This window comes from Enhydra lutris, unplaced genomic scaffold, assembly GCF_002288905.1.
Source record: "Enhydra lutris kenyoni isolate GAN:26980312 unplaced genomic scaffold, ASM228890v2 scaffoldscaffold42, whole genome shotgun sequence".
In the NCBI taxonomy this organism is placed as follows: Eukaryota; Metazoa; Chordata; class Mammalia; order Carnivora; family Mustelidae; genus Enhydra; species Enhydra lutris.
Window position 1 is genome coordinate 13274061 of NW_019154126.1, and position 22087 is coordinate 13296147.

Below are 22087 nucleotides of genomic sequence, written 5' to 3' on the forward strand. Positions count from 1 at the left end.
CAGGTTCCTCACTGAGCAAGGAGCCTGACTCAGGACTCGATCCCAATACCTTGGGATCATGACCTGAGCCGAAAGGCAGACTCTTAACCCACTGCACTGGCCCGGCATCCCCCCGCTCTGCTCCTTGATAAATGTATGTGAAAGCATTTAGCTAGTTCCCAGCCACACCCAAGATAGATAAGACCCTTCAGCGATCATAAATCAATTTTAATGTATCCTCTTCTGTGTCTTTCTTCTAAAAGGTTAGTGCTCCTTAGGTTATTGCTCAATAAAATCACTCTCTGACTGATGCCCCCGAAGGCCAAACTGCCCTACCTTGGGTCATCCTGCAGGAAGACCCCAGTGCCAGGGGCCGCTTGACAGCTGGTATGACACGGCCCATTCTCCACTGCCTCTGTGGGATGTGGTGCAAATATACTTTCTCTTGAACTACCTCCACCACCTAAAGGGCCTTCAGGACTCACAACTCCATGTATTCTAGTATATTCTGATGCTTTATGTACTCTTCTATTCCACTTACGTGTTCCGGGCACGTTTTCTCACCTGTCCTCATTGTTCCTTTTGGAGTGGCAGCTTCTCAGCTACTGTAGGCCTTAGAAACTATAAAACTCTGTCCACATCTGCAGCTGTCCTACGTAGCAACGATACCTGCTGAATGGACGTACGTGTGCACATGTGTGCCCGTGTGTGAGGTCTGTAAGTTGTAAAACCTACAATGGGACTATTGGAGATCCGGCAGGGTCCTGGGAATTTCCAGAAATGATCCTGAGCTCTTTTGATGTTCTGCAGGTTTGGCATCACCCACGGCCATAACTCCAGTGGCGTCTCCCATCTGCAGTAAAACGAGGGGCACCACACCAGTTTCTAAGCCCTTGGAAGGTAAGTCACCGGGGCACCTGATATGCCCCTGGGTCTAAGACCAGAAGAGTCCCCGTGGCGCTGTCTCACGGATGGTTTCCGCTTACCTAGATATCGAAGCGAGACCTGACATGCAGTTGGAATCGGACCTGAAGCTCGACAGGCTGGAAACCTTTCTGAGGAGGCTGAATAACAAAGGTACATACCGGAAGCCAGAGCGAGGCTTTGGGTTTTGAGCTTGTAGCTCGCTGTGATTCATATCCAATGAGTAGCTAAGGGAACCTAAAGAGAAAACCCCGCTTCTCTCTCAGAATCTCTAAATCGTGATTCTGATTGCTTTTTCTCCTCAGCTAAATTGTCTCTTTTCTGTTTGACTTCACCAAGTCATAGTGAAAGTATTATCTTCATTACCATTTGTTTGAAAAAGGAAGTCAGAAATGATTGGATTACCCCGGTCTGATTCACTTCTTACTGTACTAGTTCGGGGATCTCCAGTAAGATTGGTTCCTGAGTCCCACTCAGTCCTTGGGATGTCACCCAGTCAGGACTGGGAACACAGTAATTTTGCTTTTATACTTGAAAGCAGATACTACACAAAATTGACATGATCACACACTGGATGAAATTTAAATTGTATATGTCAGGTTTTTTTTTTTTTTTTTTTTTTTTTTAAGGATTTTATTTATTTATTTGAGATAGAGAATAAGGAAGAGAGCGTGAGCCAGGGAAAAGATAGAGGGAGAAGCACAGAGCCCAATGCAGGGCTCTATCTCAAGACCCTGGGCTCATGACCTGAGCCACACAGGCACCCCTATCTATCAGTTTCTAATAAGGTAGCAGATGACATATTGCAAGTGATTTCTGAATACATGTTGAAATATATACATCAGTATAAAAGTCCTTAAAGTATACAAAGTAACGGAATAATATGCAGAACTAGCATCATCTCAATAAAAATGTCCAGTACTTGAAACCAATCACATACTAAGCACTGGGAGTCGCTGCTGTTGACCATGGCCTCCTAACAGGTTGGGGATAATGTAGACAAATGCTTTATACCAGCAACATCAAAGTGTAAGGTCATAACGAAACTGGCAAGGCAAGGAGTTCAAACAACTTGAAGCCTATTACATATGTATAACGGTGATCTAGCTCAGGGGGTCAGGAAACAAATCCAGCTCTCCGCCTGTTTTTGTTAATGACGTTTGTTTGGAACGAAGTCATGCTCCCTTGTTAATGTATTGTAAAGAGTCCCCTTTGCCCAGTAGCAGAGGTGAGTGCTTGCCGTACAGTCCCTATGACCTCCCACACACAGCCTATAATGTTTACCATGTGACCTTTTCTAGAAAAAGTTTTTACTGATTTCTGATCTAGAATGAGGCTGAGGCCATTTCTGCCTCCAGTGGTTCAGAAATGCTCGGTGGGCTTTTATCGCCTCCTCTCCTAACACCTGCCAGGTGCAAGGTTTTTGCAATGGACAGTCCTTCCGTGAGACGTCAGGAAGGCCCAGAAACTATCACGTTCTCTCTGCTCTTGGCATTCAGGGGGAAATATTTTGAAGACCTCGTGAAGCGTAGTTGGGGTAGTGTTTTGACACAAATCCAAGGTCATGTATTCGCTTCGTCTGTCATAGTTGGCGGAGAGACCGTACTCACGGTCACTGGGAAATCTGTGAAGGAGGTCATGAAGCTGGACGATGACGAGACCTTTGCCAGATTTTACCGCAGCATGGATGACACCGTCCCGCGAAGCCCCGTGGAGCTGGACGAGGATTTTGATGTCATTTTCGATCCTTATGCCCCTAAGTGAGTGATTTCTGTTTCTTTCACCCACAGAGAAGGGATGATTCTGTCGTCAGCCTTCACACGGTACCTCCATGAGGATCTTCTCTCACTGCCACCTCCTTCTGCCGCAGACCTTCCTCACAGACACAGGGTTATTCTCTAGAGCCAGACACGTAGGGTAGGTGACATGCGCACTCCAGAACAGACGTGCGCTCGGGCAGGAGGTCAGCGAAGACCGCGCGAAGACCGCGTGTGCCGCGGGTGTTTGCCCCTGCCCATAAAAGTAAGGTCACTGCGTTTGTCACATAACTGAATATTGTTTTGCAGATTTTTAGACAAACATAAATTTGGCCAGCGATCTCTATGCTGTCTTTCATTTGACATTGAACTTGTACTCGTAACCTTGAAAAATATTTGGATCACACGGGCTCAGACTCACAGAACGGATTAGAAAATCAATAAAGCAGGTTACTTACCCTCCAGTAATCTATGAAATGAATAGCTCTGAGAGTCTTCTCAGGGATGACCAAGGGTCGCTCTTCACACAGGATCATGACTAAACCACGTCAGGAAAGCCATTGTGGTTTTGGGATTCCTTTGGTTGCAGGTGCCAGAAGGAAATCCAAGTCAAACGGACTTTGATAAAAGAAAGGTGTGGAGGGATTTATAGGTCCACTCACTGGAAAGTGTGAGTGTGAACAAGGTTCCAGAGGCTCCTCAGAACGAGGTCTCTCTCTTGCAGGTGTTTCTTGGGACTGCTTTGCTGTTGCCAAGCTGTAACCCGTGGCAGACAATGGCCACCCCCGGTGTGGCTGTTTCAGCCACTGGCTTGGCCACTCCAGTACAGGCAGCTTCTCTCCTCAGCAGTTCCCTCCAGCCCAAGTTCCAGGCTGGATTTTCTAGGGTCCGAGCCCTGTCCTAAAGCAATCATTGTAGCCAAGGGGATGGAAGGTGAGGATTGGCCAGAGCTGGTCTCTGGACGCCTGCCCCTCAGAGCCAGAGCCAGTGTCAAGGTTTTCTTAGCAGAAGCCAGGGAGAATATATGCTGGGCAGGCTATGCCCACAGCCACAGACCACATTTTTTTCCTCCCCACAAATTTATCTGAGTGACTCCCTCTTCCAGAAGACTGTGGGGTCATCATACATTTTCCTGTAAGCTGCTCCAAATACATTTTTTGCATATTTTGGGGGGAGGGGAGTTCAGTTTTTCTCAATTTTCTATCTTAAGAAATGAACAGTTTGCCATTTCCCAATTTTTTAAATGAAATTTTATGTATTTGCACATTTGTCCTCTTCTCCCAACCCAAATGTCATTGCTTAAATCGTTGTATCTATCTCTGTATAGCTATAGCTATGTTTATACACACACTGTCACACAGAGGACAGAATTATGTATCAGAGCTCAGAGGATGTGTGGTTGGAAACTGAGAGTAGGAGTGAAATCTGTCAGGAGACCGTGTGACCGGATCGCCCCCCTCCCCGTGTCTGGTCTGCCCCCAGAGAGTCGTGTGAGTGTGTGGCAATTGTTGCTGGCTTCTTGGGCCTGTCTTATTTCAATATATTCTTCAAAGCAGTGGTTACTTTTCAGAAAGGCGCAAAGAATTGAGAGGAGGCTGGTTGTGGGGGAGTTCCGAAGGCAGCTGAAAACCAGTTGTGTGAAAACAAAGTTTAGTCTGGAGGAAAGAGAAATCGAGAAGCAGTGACTGGCTGTAAATTCCTGAAGGGCTTGCCAGCGACAGGAGTAGACGTGCCTAATATTCCAGTCCATGGGTGTGATCAGGGTAGGAACGAACTTTCTACCCTTCAGAGCATTCTAGTAGTGGAATGAGCTGCCCCACAAAGCATCAGATGCACGGCCAGCAGAGACCACAGGGTGTGCTGTGGTGTGTGGGGCCGGGAGCCTCCGGGATCTTGGACTAAATGGGCCTGAATCCCCCATCTCCAAGATTCTATGTGTACATGTCCGGGAGTGACGGGCAGGAGGAGGACTTGTAAGACAATGAAATCAGAAAATAAAATGGTAGAGACTTATTTCACCTCAGAGAGCCGCAGATAACCCAGGTGTGGACAATAGGCAGACCAAGGTCACAACTCCACTTTGCTCCCCAGGTTGACCTCCTCTGTGGCCGAGCACAAGCGTGCAGTGAGGCCCAAGCGTCGGGTCCAGGCTTCCAAAAACCCCTTGAAAATGCTGGCAGCCAGAGAAGACCTCCTTCAGGAATACACGGAGCAGAGACTAAACGTTGCCTTTATGGAGTCGAAGCGGATGAAAGTAGAAAAGAGTGAGTATGTGGAACCACTGCTCTGCCTCTCTGTTGGTGTCTGGCGATTAGGTGATTTTAATCTTTTTCTGCCTTGCCGGGGCCAGTCATGTGCTCAAAAGACACTCATCAAATAAAAATGAGTAAGTTTGCACACACGTACATGCACACCTGCCTGGAAATGGAAAGGCTTTTCGCAGAACTTCTTAGAGCGTGGAGTGTCTATTCACTACATTAACTTATTTTCTTATTTTTTAAAAAGATTTTATTTATTTATGGGACAAAGAGCACTCTGGCAGAGGGAGAGAGAAAAGCAGGCTCCCCGCTGAGCAGGGAGCTTGGTGCGGGGCTCCATCCCAGAACCCTGAGATCATGACCTGAGCCAAAGGTGGACGCTTAACCCACTGAGCCACACAGGCGCCCCGTATTTAAGTTATTCTGTTTTGCTGTTTTCTGTTCAAGAGATTGGAGGAGAAGGGTTTTGTAGTTCAACCCATTTTCAGCTCCGTAGAGCCCAAACACAGTAATTCCCCACTTAATCTTGTTTGAGAGCAAATCATTAGATCTCTCATGAGAAAATGAGAAAATTCTCATGAGAAAATGTCCCAAATGGCTGCTTTTCCTAATCCTAGATTTTCATATTACTAATTAATGCATAAACAAATGATTTCCAAATTGCGTTTAACAGGAGCCTTGGAAATTGGGGATGTGGATTGGGTAGTGTTGGGGCTTTGGGGTAGAGCTGGTGAGTAAGAGTGAGGCAGTGGCTCTGTGTCCTGTGTCCCACTTCTGGCTCAGCTGCTCTGCTGTCCTCAGCCTGATGAGGTAGGGTCCCTTGTTCTGAAACAGTGGTTTTCTTAGTGGAGGTAATTTGGGCATACACCATTTGCAGATTGAATAGTCTTGCTATAATTTGTATTTTCCTTTAGCACTCGTAAACCTACTTCTGAAAGTTTTTCTTAGAAATACAGTATTTACATGAAGTAGTTGGTCTTTTCATTATAACTGATTAACTAAGAAGATATTTCAAAACCTCTGTGCCATACGAATTGTCAAGTAGGATAAGACCTTAATCCCGGCAAAATAATTTTCTCAATTTCTCCTAGCCTAGACATTTTTAAAAAAATGAGCAGTTGAAGAAATAAAGGCTTCTTGGCACAAATTTTAGGTATTTTTCCTCTATCTCCACGTTCGGGGGCTTGGGAGTCGGCACGTACACATTTGTTGGTGTCTGAGGGCAGAAGACCTTAAGGGATTATCTAGTTGATCACTTTGCCTCCAGGAAAAAGATTAGGACTAACCCATCCCTACAAGAGTGCCTGCTTTTCTACATATAAAGACTTTGTTGAAAGATACCTCCTAGCCTTCCTTGTGAGTGTGTTGGCATTAACATCCAAACATTGTTAGGAATTACATTCGCTTTCCGTGGAATTGCGACATGTGAGTCCAGCTCCTGATTTTGTAGCAAAAGAGCTGGTCCACACTGTCCCTCGATTCTTGCCCCCCTGCAAGGTAAGGTGTGATGTGTGTCCGCAAGCAGCTTGTACTTTGAGGACAGAGTTAAATCCTGAGTACAGGAGCTCAGCCCTGTACCGCCTCGTCACCCAAACCTGAGGATGGTCTCCCCCTCGGGATTAACCTGAGAAAAAGCTAGTCGATCATGAATCTCTGATGGCAAATGTCATTTCACCAGCCCGTCTTGCTCCCCCTTCCCCACTGTTTCCCCCACTGTTTCCTTATTCAACCCTCCCAGTGTCTGCCAACTCCAACTTCTCCGAAGTCACTCTGGCAGGTTTAGCCAGTAAAGAAAACTTCAGCAACATCAGCCTGCGGAGCGTCAATCTGACCGAACAGAATTCCAACAACAGCGCGGTGCCCTACAAGAAGCTGATGCTCCTACAGATTAAAGGTACTTAGGAGCTGTGGGGAGGAACCACGCACAGAGCAGGGGTTTGAGTCTGGTAACACCGGGAGGCCTGACCTTCAGGGGGAGGGAGCGCATGCTCTTTGAGAACCTACTGTGGGCAGAGCACTGTGCTACCTCCAGTCACCTAAGCTTCACAAAATCCCATGAGGTGGCAGATGTGATGCCCACTGAGGCTTGGTGTGGTTAGTGATGCACCTGAGGTCACAGCGGCTGTTTGAGTGGCAGAGGTGGATTTGCAGCCAGGTCTCTCCCATTCCAGAAGCTCAGCTTCTGCTGCCGCTTCCCCTTGCCCTCTGAGCCCCGTCACCACGCTGTCCTGTAGTTCCAGCAGTCCCGGAAGTCTTCGTGGGGCCTGTCTCCACTCAGTTATCCTCGCTGAGGTGAGCAAGGTTAGTGTGGGCCAGAGGCAGAGATGCAAGTTCTTGGAGAGGGAATCCAGGGAAAGCAGAGGCAACTGAAGCCGACCTAGATTTCCACTCCAGCACCCCCTTTGTCAAGAGCACAGGAGACGACCAGAGAGACTGGGCTGTGAGGAGAGACTTCGCTGCCTCCGAGTGGCAATCCCAGAGTAATAATGAAGAGGAGGCTGGTGGAATATCCTTTACGGAGGGTGTCCCGTGTGTTTCTTCGTGACCACTGGCCTTTTTAGTGCATTTGGAGGACTAGTGATGAGTGCAATTAACAAATGTCTGGTCCCAAGTTCTGACCCAGAAATGACACTATCAGTATGACCCTGGAAAGTCCTAAATCAACAGTCATTTAGGAGATGGTGTGGAAAGCAGCACAAAGCAGTTCTTCCCTCCAAGCTGATTGCCTCTAAGACTGCCCTGGGTTTAGCGTGCCAACCCCAGGAAGATGATGCTTGGGAAGGTAGGGCCTCGTCTGCAGTGTGGCTGGCCTGGGTTATGAAATGCAGGAGGTAGGCTCAGCGCAGAGAAGGGGGTTGGGGGGGAGTTGAACGGGAAAAAGGAGCACGTTTGCTAACTTTCCTGGAGGAGGGAACTTAATGAATCCACACACACACGTGCTGTAAAAGGACTCCAGTGGCAGTCATAAGACTCATGATGACATATAGGAAAGCACTAACACGGGAGAGTAATCTAGAAGGCCGTCACTAGAAACCCCCCTTCTACCATTCTTTGTCATGGAGCTGGTGTTGGTAGATGAGAATCTTTAGAACTTCAAGAGTCTGTAGCAGGGGTGCTTCCTGGCCCTTCCTGTGGCTTGGAGAGTTCTCCTCTCTGGCAAGATGGCGACTCTTTGCCTCCTGCCTTACAGGAAGAAGACATGTGCAGACCAGACTGGTTGAACCTCGAGCTTCGTCCCTCAACAGTGGGGACTGCTTCCTCCTGCTCTCTCCCCATTACTGTTTCGTGTGGGTAGGAGAGTTTGCAAATGTCATAGAAAAGGCAAAGGTTGGTATCTGAAAAATAAGAAATGTTGAGTTAAACACCACCTTTATGCACCGATAGAATGTTCTACCAGTTGCTAGGTCTTTACAAGGCTTCTCAAATGCCAAATGTTTCATGCAAGTGAGAAGGGAGAGAGGCAGTATTTCTTTGCTGAATGTCTCTCAAACACGCATTCATTAGGTGCTTGAGTGGGAAGTTTTAGAAGGATTATGACCCATCCCACCAGTTTTTAACTCCTATTCCACTCCTGTGTGAAAAAGGAACTGGCACATCCCTTCAAAGCCATTTATCCCAGGTAACTATGAAATGCTGCTACCGGCTTATTGAATAAAAACTTCATGGGCAAAAGCCCAGAGAATGGGTATTTTTCCAAAACTTCAGAGTGACCTATTGTATTTAAAAATAAAGAATGGTTGCTCTAGAGAGTTGTGCCCCCTGGTCCTTGAGTTCCATTCTCCTGACCTTGCTGAAAATACCCAAGACCCGGTGCCTGCAGCCCCTGTGGTCACATGGTCTCCCCTGCAGACCCGCCATTTTTGCCTCCAGCTTCAGTATGCACCACTCTGCCTCACCACAGGCTTGTCTATCTAGGTAATTGTGCTCCTCCCTTTTTCCAGGCCTCAGAACTGGCAAGTTTAATTCAGACGAAGAGGGAACTTGGTTGTAGAGCTACCTATGTCCAGACTATCGAAGAAGGAATTAATACACACACTCATGCGGCCAAAGACTTCTGGAAGCTTCTGGGCGGCCAAAGTAGTTACCAGTGTAAGAGTTTACTGTATTTTCAGAGCCTTGCGAGGCTTTTCTAATTCCCTACTTACTTCTTCTAAACCGGCCACTTTTCAGTGTAAAATGTCATCCTGTCTTCTTGTTCTCATCCCAAAGCTGCTGGAGACCCAAAAGAAGATGAACTTTATGAAACAGCCATAATTGAAACAAACTGCATTTACCGTCTGATGGACGACAAACTTGTCCCTGATGACGACTACTGGGGGAAGATTCCCAAGTGCTCCCTTCTGCAGTCAAAAGAGGTACAGTGTGTGGGCACCATCCTCGCCAAGAGAGCGCTTGGCACGGGGTTGCCCAATAACACCCATGCCACGTGCTGGAGAAACGCTGGCTGGCGTTCGTGCCTGGTGTGGAACAGTGACATATTTTTACAGGATATTTACTTGTGAATGCAAACCATCACTCCATCTTAAATACGAGGATCGAATTCAAAAAAAATTTTTTTAAAGATTTTATTTATTTATTTGACATAGAAAGACACAGTGAGAGAGGAACACAAGCAGGGGCAGAGGGAGAGGGAGAAACAGGCTTCCCACCGAGCAGGGAGCCCGATGTGGGACTTGATCCCAGAATGCTGGGATCACGACCTGAGCTGACGCTCAATGACTGAGCCACCCAGGTGCCCCCAGAATTCAGAACATTGTTCAGAGGAGTCATGGGTCATTGAAGGCTTTCTGTTTTAGGCAAAATGTAAAAATTTTTTTTTATTTTTGGGGAGGATTTTTATTGTATTCTTTTTCTTATCTGTATGAGGTAGTGGATGTCAACTGAACTAAATTGTGGTAATCATTTCACAGTACATGTAAATCAAGTCATTGTGCCTTCTGCCTTACACTTATATGGTGCTGTGTGCGAGTATATATCAATATAACCAGGGAATAAGATATAAATACTCCTTAGCCCTATCTCTTGATTTTCTATAAACAAAGTTTCAGGAATAATAGATGCATGTTTATACAATTTGGGTTTATCAAGAATACTAGCTTTTTTCTCCTATATCAGTAAGTATTTACTAATCATATACACTGTCATTACCATCGTCTTGTGAAAAAAGTGGAAGACACGAAAGAACCTTAAATTTCATTGGGTAGAGGAGTATTAGAAAGAACGTCTTCCAGAGCTAGGTGGATTGTATGACACCTGTGGGCATTTAAATGGAAAAACAAAATCACAGAGAAGAAATAATCAGGAGTAATTTTATTTTATTTTTTTTTAAAGATTTTATTTATTTATTTGACAGACAGAGATCACAGGCAGGCAGAGAGGCAGGCAGAGAGAGGAAGGGAAGCAGGCTCCCCGCTGAGCAGAGAGCCCGATGTGGGGCTCGATCCCAGGACCCTGGGATCATGACCTGAGCCGAAGGCAGAGGCTTTAACCTGCTGAGCCACCCAGGCGCCCCTCAGGAGTAATTTTAAAGGGAAGGTGCAGTTGAGCCGCGCTGGGAGTTGAGTAGGATTTGGATTGCCGGATAGGAAGGAAGAAATTATTCTAGGATGAAAGAGTCAGATAAACCAAAGGTATGGAAATAAGAAATGGCATTACATTCATGTGTTCACTCAGCAAACACTTCCTAAGGTCCTGTAAATGTCAGTACAGTATGGTCTCTGCCCTGGAGGGTGCTGGAACTGTACAGAGGGGAGACCGCCTCACTGGTCCTCAGGGTCTAGCATTTAAGAAGTGGCCACTGTATATGCTCAGTGAATGAAAGAGCAGGGGGACAGGGAAGAAGAAGGGAAAGAAGGCAGGTACGAAAATGCAGTTAAATAACTTGCCATGGAAGCTGGTGAGTTCAGAACAAGACGGAAATCAGAGCCACGGGCCAGAGGCCAGCGTGGCAGGGCAGTGCCAGCTGTCACCCCATCAGACTTGGTTAGTGCACACCTCATTCAACCGGAGCAGGGCTCTGAAGTTAACCTGTTGCTCTCTGCGGCCTTTCCAGGTACTGGTGTTCGACTTCGGTAGTGAAGTGTACGTGTGGCACGGAAAAGAAGTCACATTAGCACAACGGAAAATAGCTTTTCAGCTGGCAAAGCACTTATGGAATGGAACCTTTGACTATGAGAACTGTGACATCAACCCGTTGGATCCTGGAGAATGCAACCCGCTTATTCCCAGGTATTTCCGTCAGCCGCCAGTGGTGTGGGAGATCAAGCAGGTTCCCTCAGCAGGCCTGAGTTCCCCGCATGCTCACCTGCTGTCACTCTTCCTAGGGTTTCCTTTTCATCACTGACTGCAGGCAGTACCCTGAATACTCACAAAAAGAGTATTTCTTTAGTTTTTGCCTAACTGATGCGGAAATATGGATGCCATCATCTTCCCGATGCTGTGTTCAGTCTCCTTTCTTGAGGTGAACAAATTGTTCCCACCTGCGGCCTCCCAGGGGCTGTCCTGGCAGATGAGTAGCCATTGTTGAAACAAATTACATGCAGATCTGAAAAGGCTCCGGGGCCTGGAATTCCGCCATCGATCCGAAGGGGCAAAAGCGACATATTTCCTTCTCATTTCACGCCTCCTTAGCATAGCTCTCAAAGTCCAGGATTTACCATTTATTTGGCAGTAGATGACGTCTGTGCCTTTTGGGGGATAGGGAGTGAGAGGGAGGATATTGTATTGAAATCATTGTAACTTTAATATTTCCGACTGGGAGTAGATGAGTGAGCACCTAACCTGGGGCTTCTCAGCACATCCCAGATCAGAATCACCTGAGAAGCTTTAAAAAAAATGCATGTGCCAGGCCCAGCCCCAGCACCGGCCCCTGGGATGTATTCTCAATTCGTGTGCAGTAGGGCTTTGAGTCCATGTGTCTTAAGAGCCTCCTCGGGGCTCCTCCTAAGGGGCAGCCAAGAGTAAGCCCTGAGCCCCTCCTACCCGATGAGGGGCCTGAAGCACTGAGGTGTCCAGACTTAGCCCACTTCCAACATGGAAGTCAGCATGGAGGTAGACGCTCGTGTGCTCCTGCCCCCCTGCCCCCGCCACCCACTGCCTCTCGTGCTTGCTTGACTCCCAGCATAAAAAATCATTGTCTAAAGCTGAAAGCAAGCGCTCTGCCGGTAGGCATCCTAGCAAACTCTGCAGAGTAAAATTTATATGAAGGATGATCATTCAAACATTTGCCGTGAAAGACTCCAGCCTCACAAGGGAGCCCTGAATTTTCCAGAGTTGCTGGTACCTGGTTCCCAGAGTCCTGCAAGAGTACGAGGTGGGAGCATGTGTGTACCATGCTGTCCCCCAGCAGTCTCCCTAGGGGCCAGCAGCCTCCTTGATGGGCCCTAGCTGTGACGTCAGAAGCCGAGTCCTGACGAAACAGGAAGTGACGGAGCATGGGCCCCAGTGAGCGTTGCTAGGCAGTCTTGTGGGGTATAGCGTCCCAGTCTCTGTTCACAACCAAAGACTGATGTGGAAGGATGAACAGTGCTCTCCTGAACCGTCTTCAGCTACCACGTCCTTGACTTTACCAGGATTTGGAGCCGTTTCAAGCTCTGCGGTCCTGAGGCAGGACCAGGCCTCCAGGTTGGGCTGTGCCACTTCCTTTTCTGAGTACTTATGCTCCCCCGGGGCCACTGTCATGTCTGGTGTCCTAGAAATAAATATGCAGAAATTCTTTTAATGATCTATGAAAGTATGCTCCTTTTAGTAACGGGAGAATTTCATCTGTTCCTGGACGCCAGAGAGCTTCATCGTAACGTGACTTAACAGAGAATTCAGGGCCTCCCTCCCATCTACCCATTAAAGTGACAGACACATGGTGAGCATCTGCTGGGGACTCTGAGGGCATGTGGCTCCTGCCTTCTCCTGGCTCCCAGGCTAGTGCTCCACCCTCAGCGGGTCCCAGATACAACAATTTGCTAGAAAAGTCCAGTCCTGACGGGGTTCACATCCCACTCAGGCACCTCAACTCCACGCACACAAAGTTTTGCCAGGCTTCAGGCTGAAATACTAAAATATCACTTACCTGACCACACGAACCACTCATTCTCCATACCACTAATGGATTCTGAGTTGTTTTCAGTAGCCACGTGTATCTGTTTTCGGTCCCTTTCCTTTGTTTACACGTGGCTTAATCTCTGGTCTTTTCCTGTGTCCTCCCCCTCCCACCCACCCTTGCAGGAAAGGACAGGGGCGACCGGATTGGGCAATATTCGGGAGACTTACAGAACACAATGAGACAATTTTGTTCAAAGAGAAGTTCCTTGACTGGACTGAACTGAAGAGACCTAATGAGAAGAGCGCCAGCGAACTTGCCCAGCCAAAGGTAGTTTTGGGAAGCAAGTCTCAAACCTCAGGCTTTGTTCGAGGTCCCAGCAGAAGAGGCCTGGATGCTAAAAGCCTTCCTAGGGTTTCTGGGAGACCAGAGAACGGGTTTCCCGTTATAGTCTATCTCGCCAAGGCGGAGTAGGCCTGCCTGTGCCTCCGGGGTTTCCGGGCGACCCCTTCAGTGTTGTGGGGGGCTATTTAGGACTCCAGAGCCCTACCCTAAAATGCAGTGAAATGCCGAGACAGGGCTGGAAAGCCTTTTCTGCTGTCCCACTAATAGGAGAACAGCAGTGAATGTCACAAGAAGTGGCATTAGAAACAGGCCTCTGAACCAGTGTCCTTCCGTTCCCTTGTAGGAAGATCCTAGGGCCGAAGCCAAGCCGTACGATGTGGCGCTGATGGTGCCGGTGCCCCAGGCGACAGCGGGCACAGTGCTGGACGGGGTGAACGTGGGTCGCGGCTACGGCCTGGTGGAAGGCGACGACAGGAGGCAGTTTGAGATCACCAGCGTGTCTGTGGATGTCTGGCACATCCTGGAGTTCGACTACAGCAGGCTTCCCAAACAGAGCATCGGGCAGTTCCACGAGGGGGACGCCTATGTGGTCAAGTGGAAGTACATGGTGAGCACCGCAGGTTAGTGAGCACTTCCGTTTTCTCCATGCCGACCTGGGAGGCTTGGGGGTGGCAGCGAGCCCATCTTCGAGCCCTGTCCCTGAGCCCTGTCCCCGTGCGCGCTGCCTTTCCCTCAGGCGCGCGGACAGTGCGCCAGTCTGATGGTTTGCTCTGAGGACCATTCGGTCAACGTTGAAGATGGGTTCCAATGAGCCAGTGTTGCTAATGAATGTCATGGTTTCCTCGAGAAGTTAAATGTGCGCGTTAAGGTTTCTCTGCTCCCCTCACTCCCTCCCCAACTCCGTCCCCAGATGTTCTCTAGGAAAGTGGTGATTTGCCTCCAAATGATACTTAACATGTGGCTGTCTGCTGCCTAGATTAAAGGCTTGTGAAGCGTATCCGGATGGCTTAGAACTGGAACCACATGGTGTGGTAACGCACCAGAGATTGATGAGAACTAAAAGGAGCTATTTCCTCTGAGGCTGAGAGCACCAATGCGCTCTGGGGATCTGGTAGAAGAAATACATAGTCCAGCTGCTCATGGTTCCTGTCAGTGAAACACTCGAGGAAAACACTCAATTGTATGCTTGGCACGAGAGGCAGTGAGTGGGGAGAGCCGGTGGACTTTGGAGGGAGAATCCCTGTTCCCTGCCAAGAAGTAGCCCGTTCTCGGCACCGTTTAGGAGTTTGTCACAGCTTTGTGGTCTCGAGACTCAACTCTCGAGAGTTCACTCACCTCTCAGACTGCCTCTTTGCTGTCCAGATATGGCTCCCCCAGGGCTCCAGGGGGGTGGAGGCCGTGGTCTGCTGATCAGACCCCCGTAGACTCAAGACCCATTTATTTCTTTCCTAATTCAGTCTGTTAATCACTGATGGCATGTACTGATCACCTAATCTCTCTTCTGGGTATAAGACATATATTTTAAGGGGAAGTAAAGACGTCAGGCCCTACCTTCTAAACGCATATGGCATAAATAACTGTAAGGCAAGTTTGGGGAGAAGCAGCTGTGTCATGCCATGGGAGGAGAGCTGGGTTCCCCGAGGCCAGCTCTGTGGGAGGCCCGTGGCTGGGCATCACCTGGTGGGACAGGAGGCCGTGCCCAGAGCTGTCTGGGTATGCCCCGGTCCTGGAGGCCCACCTGGTTCACGAGGCACAGCACTGGTGGCTTTGCTGCGCACCCTGGCTGAGTGCCTCCCCAGGCTCCGTGCGATGTACCCTGGTGTTATGCTGATCGCTCAGTGAGAAAGAGGACACACGCTTAAGTCACCTGCCCAAAGTCACACAGCAAGTAGAGAGCAGGTTAGGACCCTAAGACTGCCTTTCCCATTTGTAAGGAGGCCCTGGGGCTTGGAAGAAAGGCCACAGGCCCAGGGGCCATACAGCCCAGCTCCGCGTCTTCTCTTAGGCCCCACATACCAGCTCTGCAAGGTGGGTAAAGTGACTTAGCCTGTCCGAGCATCGGTGTTCTCACCTAGAAAACCAGCTCACAGATTATTATAATCTGGCACGGATGATATTTAGCATGGGCCCGGCACAGGAATAATCACCACCGATGTCCTGAGCAACAAAAGCAAAATCACTGTAAATCAGGTGACTCTAAGAGTTAGGAGGCCTTCACAGCCTATTCTCTTGGAGGCCCCTAAGAAATAATGACTTGGTGCAGGCAGATACTTTCTTCTATATTTCCTCCCGGTATACTCAACGCACATCTCACAGCCAGCTCTGGCAGCATCTCCACAGCCACAACTCTGGACAAGTCCATCTGCAGAGCATTAAGTCAGAGCAGGGAGCATTGAGATTTCCAGACGGTCCCTCTGGGAGCAGAGAAGCATAGCCCAGTGACATTAACAGTGGCCCCTGGGGGACTGCGGTCCAGCCCCTCATCACTCGTACCCCATAAGGGCCACACCTGCAAACAGGACTGAACTTGGAGCTTGGGAAGCTCTTCTGGGACGGGGTCAGCAGAAACGAGAGGCTGTAGAGGCAGGACAGCTGTCCTCCGGGTGGACGCCAGCCAGCCTGCACAGGCCCACAGAGAAGCTCCTTGGGGGAGTGAACTGTGTGCTCCAGGAAAGGGAGACCGAAGGCCTTGGTGGGGTTGGTCCTGCCCTGTAACCAGGCCAGGCAGCTGGGGAGTGTGATACAGGCCGAGCTACCCTGAGTAGGTGAGCAGTAAATGGGACTCTGCCGCGAGACCACCTGACCAGGAGAAGTCCTTGATGTTCTTTGTGTCTTCCGTTACTCCTAAACGAAACTCCTGGTCACAAACTGACTCTAGGAAGGATTTTGAGGCGTGAGACAGTGACACTTTAAGTCAGCCACCTGGTCAAGGCTATAAAGGTTACAGTCCGTCATGTCTTACTGCTCAAAGCTGAGTCTCTACTTGGCTAAGATTAAAAATGAATGAACTAAAAATTGTGTGTAGGATGAAATTTGGGTATCTTGACAAAAACTCCAAGGAAAAGTACTGAACACTATTATGAAACATTTTAAGAAAATACTTCTGTTTTAGGTGTGGATACTGAAGTCCACATTAAGATGGTAGGTGGTAAAACACTGATTCTTACTGAAACCTGAGTATATATTTACACAATGTATTTAAGTGGTAACAAATTTCAAGATATGTCTCAACTTCTGGGACTTGTTTTAAGCATATCTTTCCCCAGCTGACAGGACTAATTTTCACTGCTTTGAAGGGTGGGATTGCTAATCAAAGGCAAAATTTTGTTCCTATCTAAAGTAGCAGAAATTTCAAAGGAGTGCCTTCCAAAATAACTGTGAAAATGCCTGACCTGTTCATTGATAGTTTCTCTTTTATTTTGTCCACTTAGAAATACATGGGCTTGACCAGTTCAGGTCCACAAAAGATGGCACTAAAGGCCATGCTTAGTCAAAGTGCTATAAGGAGTATTATAATCATTTATGAAAACGGTTTATAGAGTGCTTTGCTCAAAGGCCAAAAAATCAAATAAATATGGCCCTGGTCTCTTAAGAACTTAAGATAAATGAGCTTTCTTCTTACCTTCAAATTCCAAGACAGCTGTGATGTTATAAATGGGTTCGGAGGTGAGAAAAATTGAGTTCATACAGAAACAGAGAATCCAGTTATCATCTTTAATTTTCAACAAGCGTGGGGGCTATAACTGTTTTCTCCCCTGTGGACCACCACTATCTGGGACCACCCAGGCAGGCATTTGAGGTAACAGCTTAGTCTCCTGACCTCATTCATTCCAGAATGGTCTGCCTGCAGGTCCTGTCATCTCGTCATTGGTCACCTTCTTAGAGAGGCCTTTCCTCAATAGGGAATCTCATCAGTATTCACCCTGCCCTGGGTCACGTACCCTTATCTGTCTTCCTCAGAGCACTTGGGACTCTCTGAAACTGTCTTGCTCATCTTTTGGTCAGAATGAAAGCCAGGGGGTTGATGTGTCTTGCTTATCCTGGTATTGTGAAGAGGCCCAGGCCCTCTGTAGGTGCTCAGTGACTATCTGCTGAATGAATGAATGAATGAATGAATGAGAGGAGTCTGGAGTGCAGTATAAACCTAAAAGTAGTGAGGCGAGGTCTGAAATACGGCCATTTTAAAACGACCACTTGACCAGTGAACTTTCCACGCCTGCTCTTCATGAGATCTGTGTCCGGGGTGCTGGTAATGTTGACCAATGTGCCTGGGAGGTGCCGGACAGTAAGGACAGCAGGCACTCCATCCTGGCTGCTGTCCTGGGGACAGATACAACTGAAATCCCAGATTCGTTTATGGAAGTGATATGTCAGCAATAGAGCTCTTCCATTTCTGACAGAACTTGGAAACTTCAGAGTGGTTTTTTTTTTTTTTTAACTTGAATCATTTTCACAGACTAAATTTTTCCCTTTGTGCTTAAAGCTGGCCCAGCTGTTGTTTTTAATATCTTTTCTCTACTGGCTAATCTTATGCCAAAAAAAATGGCATGATATGGAAAATGCATTTGTGTTTTTGGGAGGCCTGCTCTGGCAGCTGCCATTTTTTTCTGTCACACACTTGGAGTGATCTGCCTTCCTGTAGGATGACAGGTGTTTTTCTCAGGGTATCAAGAAGGCGAGATCATTTTTTTCTCCAGTTTGGAGGTTTGGGATCAGTTAACTAGAAGAAAGATGGTTTTTCTCCTCAGCCCTGTGGCCAAAAGCTTTTTCTTCACAGTTTGTCCTCACGGAGCCTGGAGAAGAAAGCCATATATTTGCTCTTCTTTTGGCTTCTCAGCTGTCTACCTCACCCTCTTGGTTTCTGTATGTTTGCAGTGGGAAGTCGACAAAAGGGAGAGCACTCAGTACGGGTGGCTGGCAAGGAGAAGTGTGTCTACTTCTTCTGGCAAGGCCGGCAGTCGACCGTGAGTGAGAAGGGCACGTCGGCTCTGATGACCGTGGAGCTGGATGAGGAGAGGGGTGCCCAGGTAAGTTCTAGAAAGTGGCTGCCCCCATGGAGGAGAGTCTTGGCCTTCCTGGAGTGCTCCAGGGGGGTGTGGCCTGGTCCCCTGAAGAGCCAGTCCAGTGAACAAAGACAGCATCACACAAGCGACGTTTAGTCCTGGCCGGCTTCCCTAGATTCCAGGCTGGGCTTCCGTAATCATGTCGCCACCGCCTGGCCAGCAGTCATGTGCTCTTATACGAGATCTATCTGCAAACAGTAAATCCACAAATCAAGTACAGAGTGACAATGAGTGGTGGGTTTGTTTGTTTTTAAGTTTCCACTTAACTAATACTCAAGGAATTGTAAACAGAACAAAGAGATACTATTTCCCACTTCTAAAACTGGTAGAGATTTTGTGAAGAATGGATCCAGGGCAGGTAAGGATTCAGCGGGACGCTTCCATTGGGAAGGATAGCTTGAAACAGCCATCCTGAAAGCAGGTTGGCTCAGGAACCTTAAAATTCTCATAAACTTTGATCACTTTTTCCACTTACACAGATCTATCCTAAGGAAATATCAGAGATTAACATGAAAATTAGTATTGCCATCATCTGCATTCCTCACAGCAGCCTGAGTGATGTTTCTGGATCACGTCAGATCATGTCATTCCCTTTTCCTCCATCACACATGGACTGCAGTCAAAGCATTCTCCTGGTGGTTTGCTAGCACCCTTGTGTCTGGTCCTGCACACCTCTCCCACATCACCCCTCACCCTCACCATGGCCAGGGCTGCTCTAGCCTTTTTTTTGCCATTCCCTACCCTAGGGCCTTTGTACAGTTTCCCCTTCCCACAATCTCCTCTGTATCCATAGTAACTTTCAACTTCAGAAGATTGATATCTGTTCAAATGTCACCTATTTTATCCAAATCCCTTCCTATTCTCTGTCCTGTTACTATGTTTTATAGCACTTGTATTACTACCACTACTTAAAACCACATAATCAATCTGTCATTTCGTTTACATTTTGAACACACTGTGTTTACTTATTTATTATCTGCCTTTCCCTACAAGCATGGAAGAGACAGTGCCTGCTATTCTTCCCCACCGCTATAACCTCAGGGCCTGTGTGATACCAGTGCCAAGACTTTGTAAACAGTTCTTTTTGATGTTCAGATTACCTTTGCATCAGGTCCCATCCTTTAGGAATTAAGAGTTGACTGTGGGGTCTTGAGAGAACATGATACCATGTGCAAATATCTTCACGGTCTTGGATGAGTAGTTAACAATAGCACAAGGGAAGAGAAAGATGAAGTTTTATCACCTTGGATGGGACTGGAGGAGATTATGCTGAGTGAAACAAGTCAAGCACAGAAAGTCAATTATCATATGGTTTCACTTACTTGTGGAACATAAGGAATAACATGGAGGACATTAGGAGAAAGAAAGGAAAAGTGAATTGGGGGAATCGGCGGGCGGGGGTGGGGGGACGAAGCACGAGAGTCTGTGGACTCTGAGAAACAAACTGAGGGTTTTGGAGGGGAGGAGTGGGGGGGTTGGGTGAGTCTGGTGGTGGGTATTAAGGAGGGCATGTGTTGCATGGAACACTGGGTGTGGTACATAAACAATGAATCTTGGAACACTAAACAAAAATTTAAAAAAAAGGGAAGAGAACAGGAATTTTCTCCAAAATAGATTAACACTCACTTAGCTTTTCCTGAGTCGCTTCTCTTCCCTAAAAGATATACCTTTCCTCCTGTAGACCATATAATAATTGCAAATAATTGTTAGAGACCACTGCATTTTAATTTATTCTTAATTATGGGTCATCTCAACTGCCTTTTTAATTTTCGTAAAGGCCAGGTTTTAATCATGCCTCTAAAATCCCCTTTAGAATTTTGAGTCTTAACCTCTCTAGTTTGAGCATCGCTTTTTTTTTTGTTTGTTTGTCAAGCCAGTGGATATAAGAACATTTCGGACCTATGAAACACTGCTGCAAAATGGCACTTAATTACGCAGAACAGGCCCTGAGATTTGCAGGTTAACAGTTGGTGGGGAAATGCTTCCTACCTTTCAGTGTGCCCCAATTGCCAGGCTCAATCAGCAGTCTCCCATTAAAGGAAACTGTCTAGCCGAAGCGAGAGTGGGTGAAGTCAACCCACACGTTTACTAAGCAGCTACCACTTGCTGGAACATGGTGGTTCACAGGCAAGGGGCAGGCTGTGGTCTGGGGTCAGCAGGCACATGGCTCCGTGAGTGGACTCTGGGCACGGTGGCAAAAGAGACCGTTCTTTCCCCTCCAAATTACTAAGTGATCAGTCGTTTTTTCCTTACTGAGAAGATTTTGTTTAAAATGTGTTTAAATCAGTCATGTCACATCTCCACCGTGGAATACCATTAAAACGTCAAAACACGTTTCAAGAGCCTTTGGTGACCGAAAAACATCAGCGAAGAAAATCAATATAAAATAACATAAAACAACAGTCCTATTTTTGCTTGGGAAAAACATATACCTGAAAAATACTTGGAAAGGAAAGCTAGGCTCTAGAATTTTTATGGTGGTTATCTGTAGATAGATAATAGTATTATCACTGGCTTTTGTTTGCACTTCTTGATATTTTCCAGATTTTCTACCATAGGCCTGTATTATTTTTAAGACTCTGAAAACCCAGTACGTGTTACTTATTGGAGTATGTTTACCTTGGAAGGTCCAGGTTCTGCAGGGAAAGGAGCCCCCCTGCTTTCTGCAATGTTTCCAAGGGGGGATGGTCGTGCACTCCGGGAGACGGGAAGAGGAGGAAGAAAATGCACAAAGTAAGTCACTTTACTAGTGGAATTAGATTTTTCTCCCTCTCCTGAAAGATATTTTTATATAAAAGTGTGGTCAGAGTAAATTTCCTTTTATATAGGTGTGTCTTTATTCCTGAAAGCCTCATAACGTTGGCCTTGCAAATGAGCTGTATGGGGAGCTCATAGTGGAAACCCAACCCTCCCCACCACCCCACCCCACCCCACCCCTAGTCCTGTGGACCTGTGGAGTTTCATCAGGATACGGCTTTGCATGTAGGAGGCTGGAAGATGATTCCACCTTAAACTGAATTCTCACAATGACTCTGTCTCTTCTTGAGAAGAAAGTTAAGTGGGTCGTCCATTATAAGTTGAGATTTTTGTTAGCCAACATCCCTGTCCCTCCCACAAAGAAAGGGCTTAGCGTCGATGCCAGTTATAGGATTTACTTGGGTATTTACAAATTTTGTAAAAATGGTCTTTCTACATCATAAACCGCTTCTAACTCCAAAAAGTTGTACCTTCTGGGCCACCAGGAAGCTGGCTGCTGCTCCCCCCGGGGAGGGGGGAGGGGGTGGTGTTGGCTGGTGACTGCCGAAGGAGGGCAGCTCTCCGGGCAGCACCCAGCCTAACTCTGTGCCGCTGGTGCCCCCTGCAGGCGAGTGGAGGCTGTACTGTGTGAGAGGAGAAGTGCCCATGGAAGGAAACTTGCTGGAAGTGGCCTGTCACTGTAGTAGCCTGAGGTCCAGGACTTCCATGGTTGTCCTCAACGTAAACAAAGCCCTCATTTACTTGTGGCACGGATGCAAAGCCCAAGCCCACACGAAGGAGGTTGGAAGGACTGCAGCAAATAAAATCAAAGAACAGTGAGTGTTGTGCATGAGGGCCTCTCCAGAAGGGGCTTCCCTGTGGGACATGGGCTGAGGCCGGAGGGGAGACCCACCCAGTAGAAGCCCCTAGATGCCCCGGTATACTTAAAGGGACTTCAGCAGGGGGGTAGTTCTGAACCTTGTCAGCTGC

At 47.6% G+C, this 22087-nt stretch overlaps 1 protein-coding gene across 1 annotated transcript in view; it reads left to right on the forward strand.

Annotated features, from left to right (window-relative positions):
• Nucleotides 1-22087, forward strand: part of LOC111155583 (supervillin) — a 91818-nt gene that overhangs the window by 59831 nt on the left and 9900 nt on the right. The window contains exons 14-27 of the mRNA XM_022515830.1: nt 790-879; nt 970-1056; nt 2492-2663; nt 4752-4924; nt 6657-6812; nt 8109-8245; nt 8860-9007; nt 9128-9273; nt 10971-11146; nt 13139-13283; nt 13642-13918; nt 18174-18325; nt 20989-21094; nt 21726-21933. Coding sequence (XP_022371538.1) covers nt 790-879; nt 970-1056; nt 2492-2663; nt 4752-4924; nt 6657-6812; nt 8109-8245; nt 8860-9007; nt 9128-9273; nt 10971-11146; nt 13139-13283; nt 13642-13918; nt 18174-18325; nt 20989-21094; nt 21726-21933 — 2173 coding nt within the window. The remainder of the gene's footprint in view (nt 1-789; nt 880-969; nt 1057-2491; nt 2664-4751; nt 4925-6656; nt 6813-8108; nt 8246-8859; nt 9008-9127; nt 9274-10970; nt 11147-13138; nt 13284-13641; nt 13919-18173; nt 18326-20988; nt 21095-21725; nt 21934-22087) is intronic.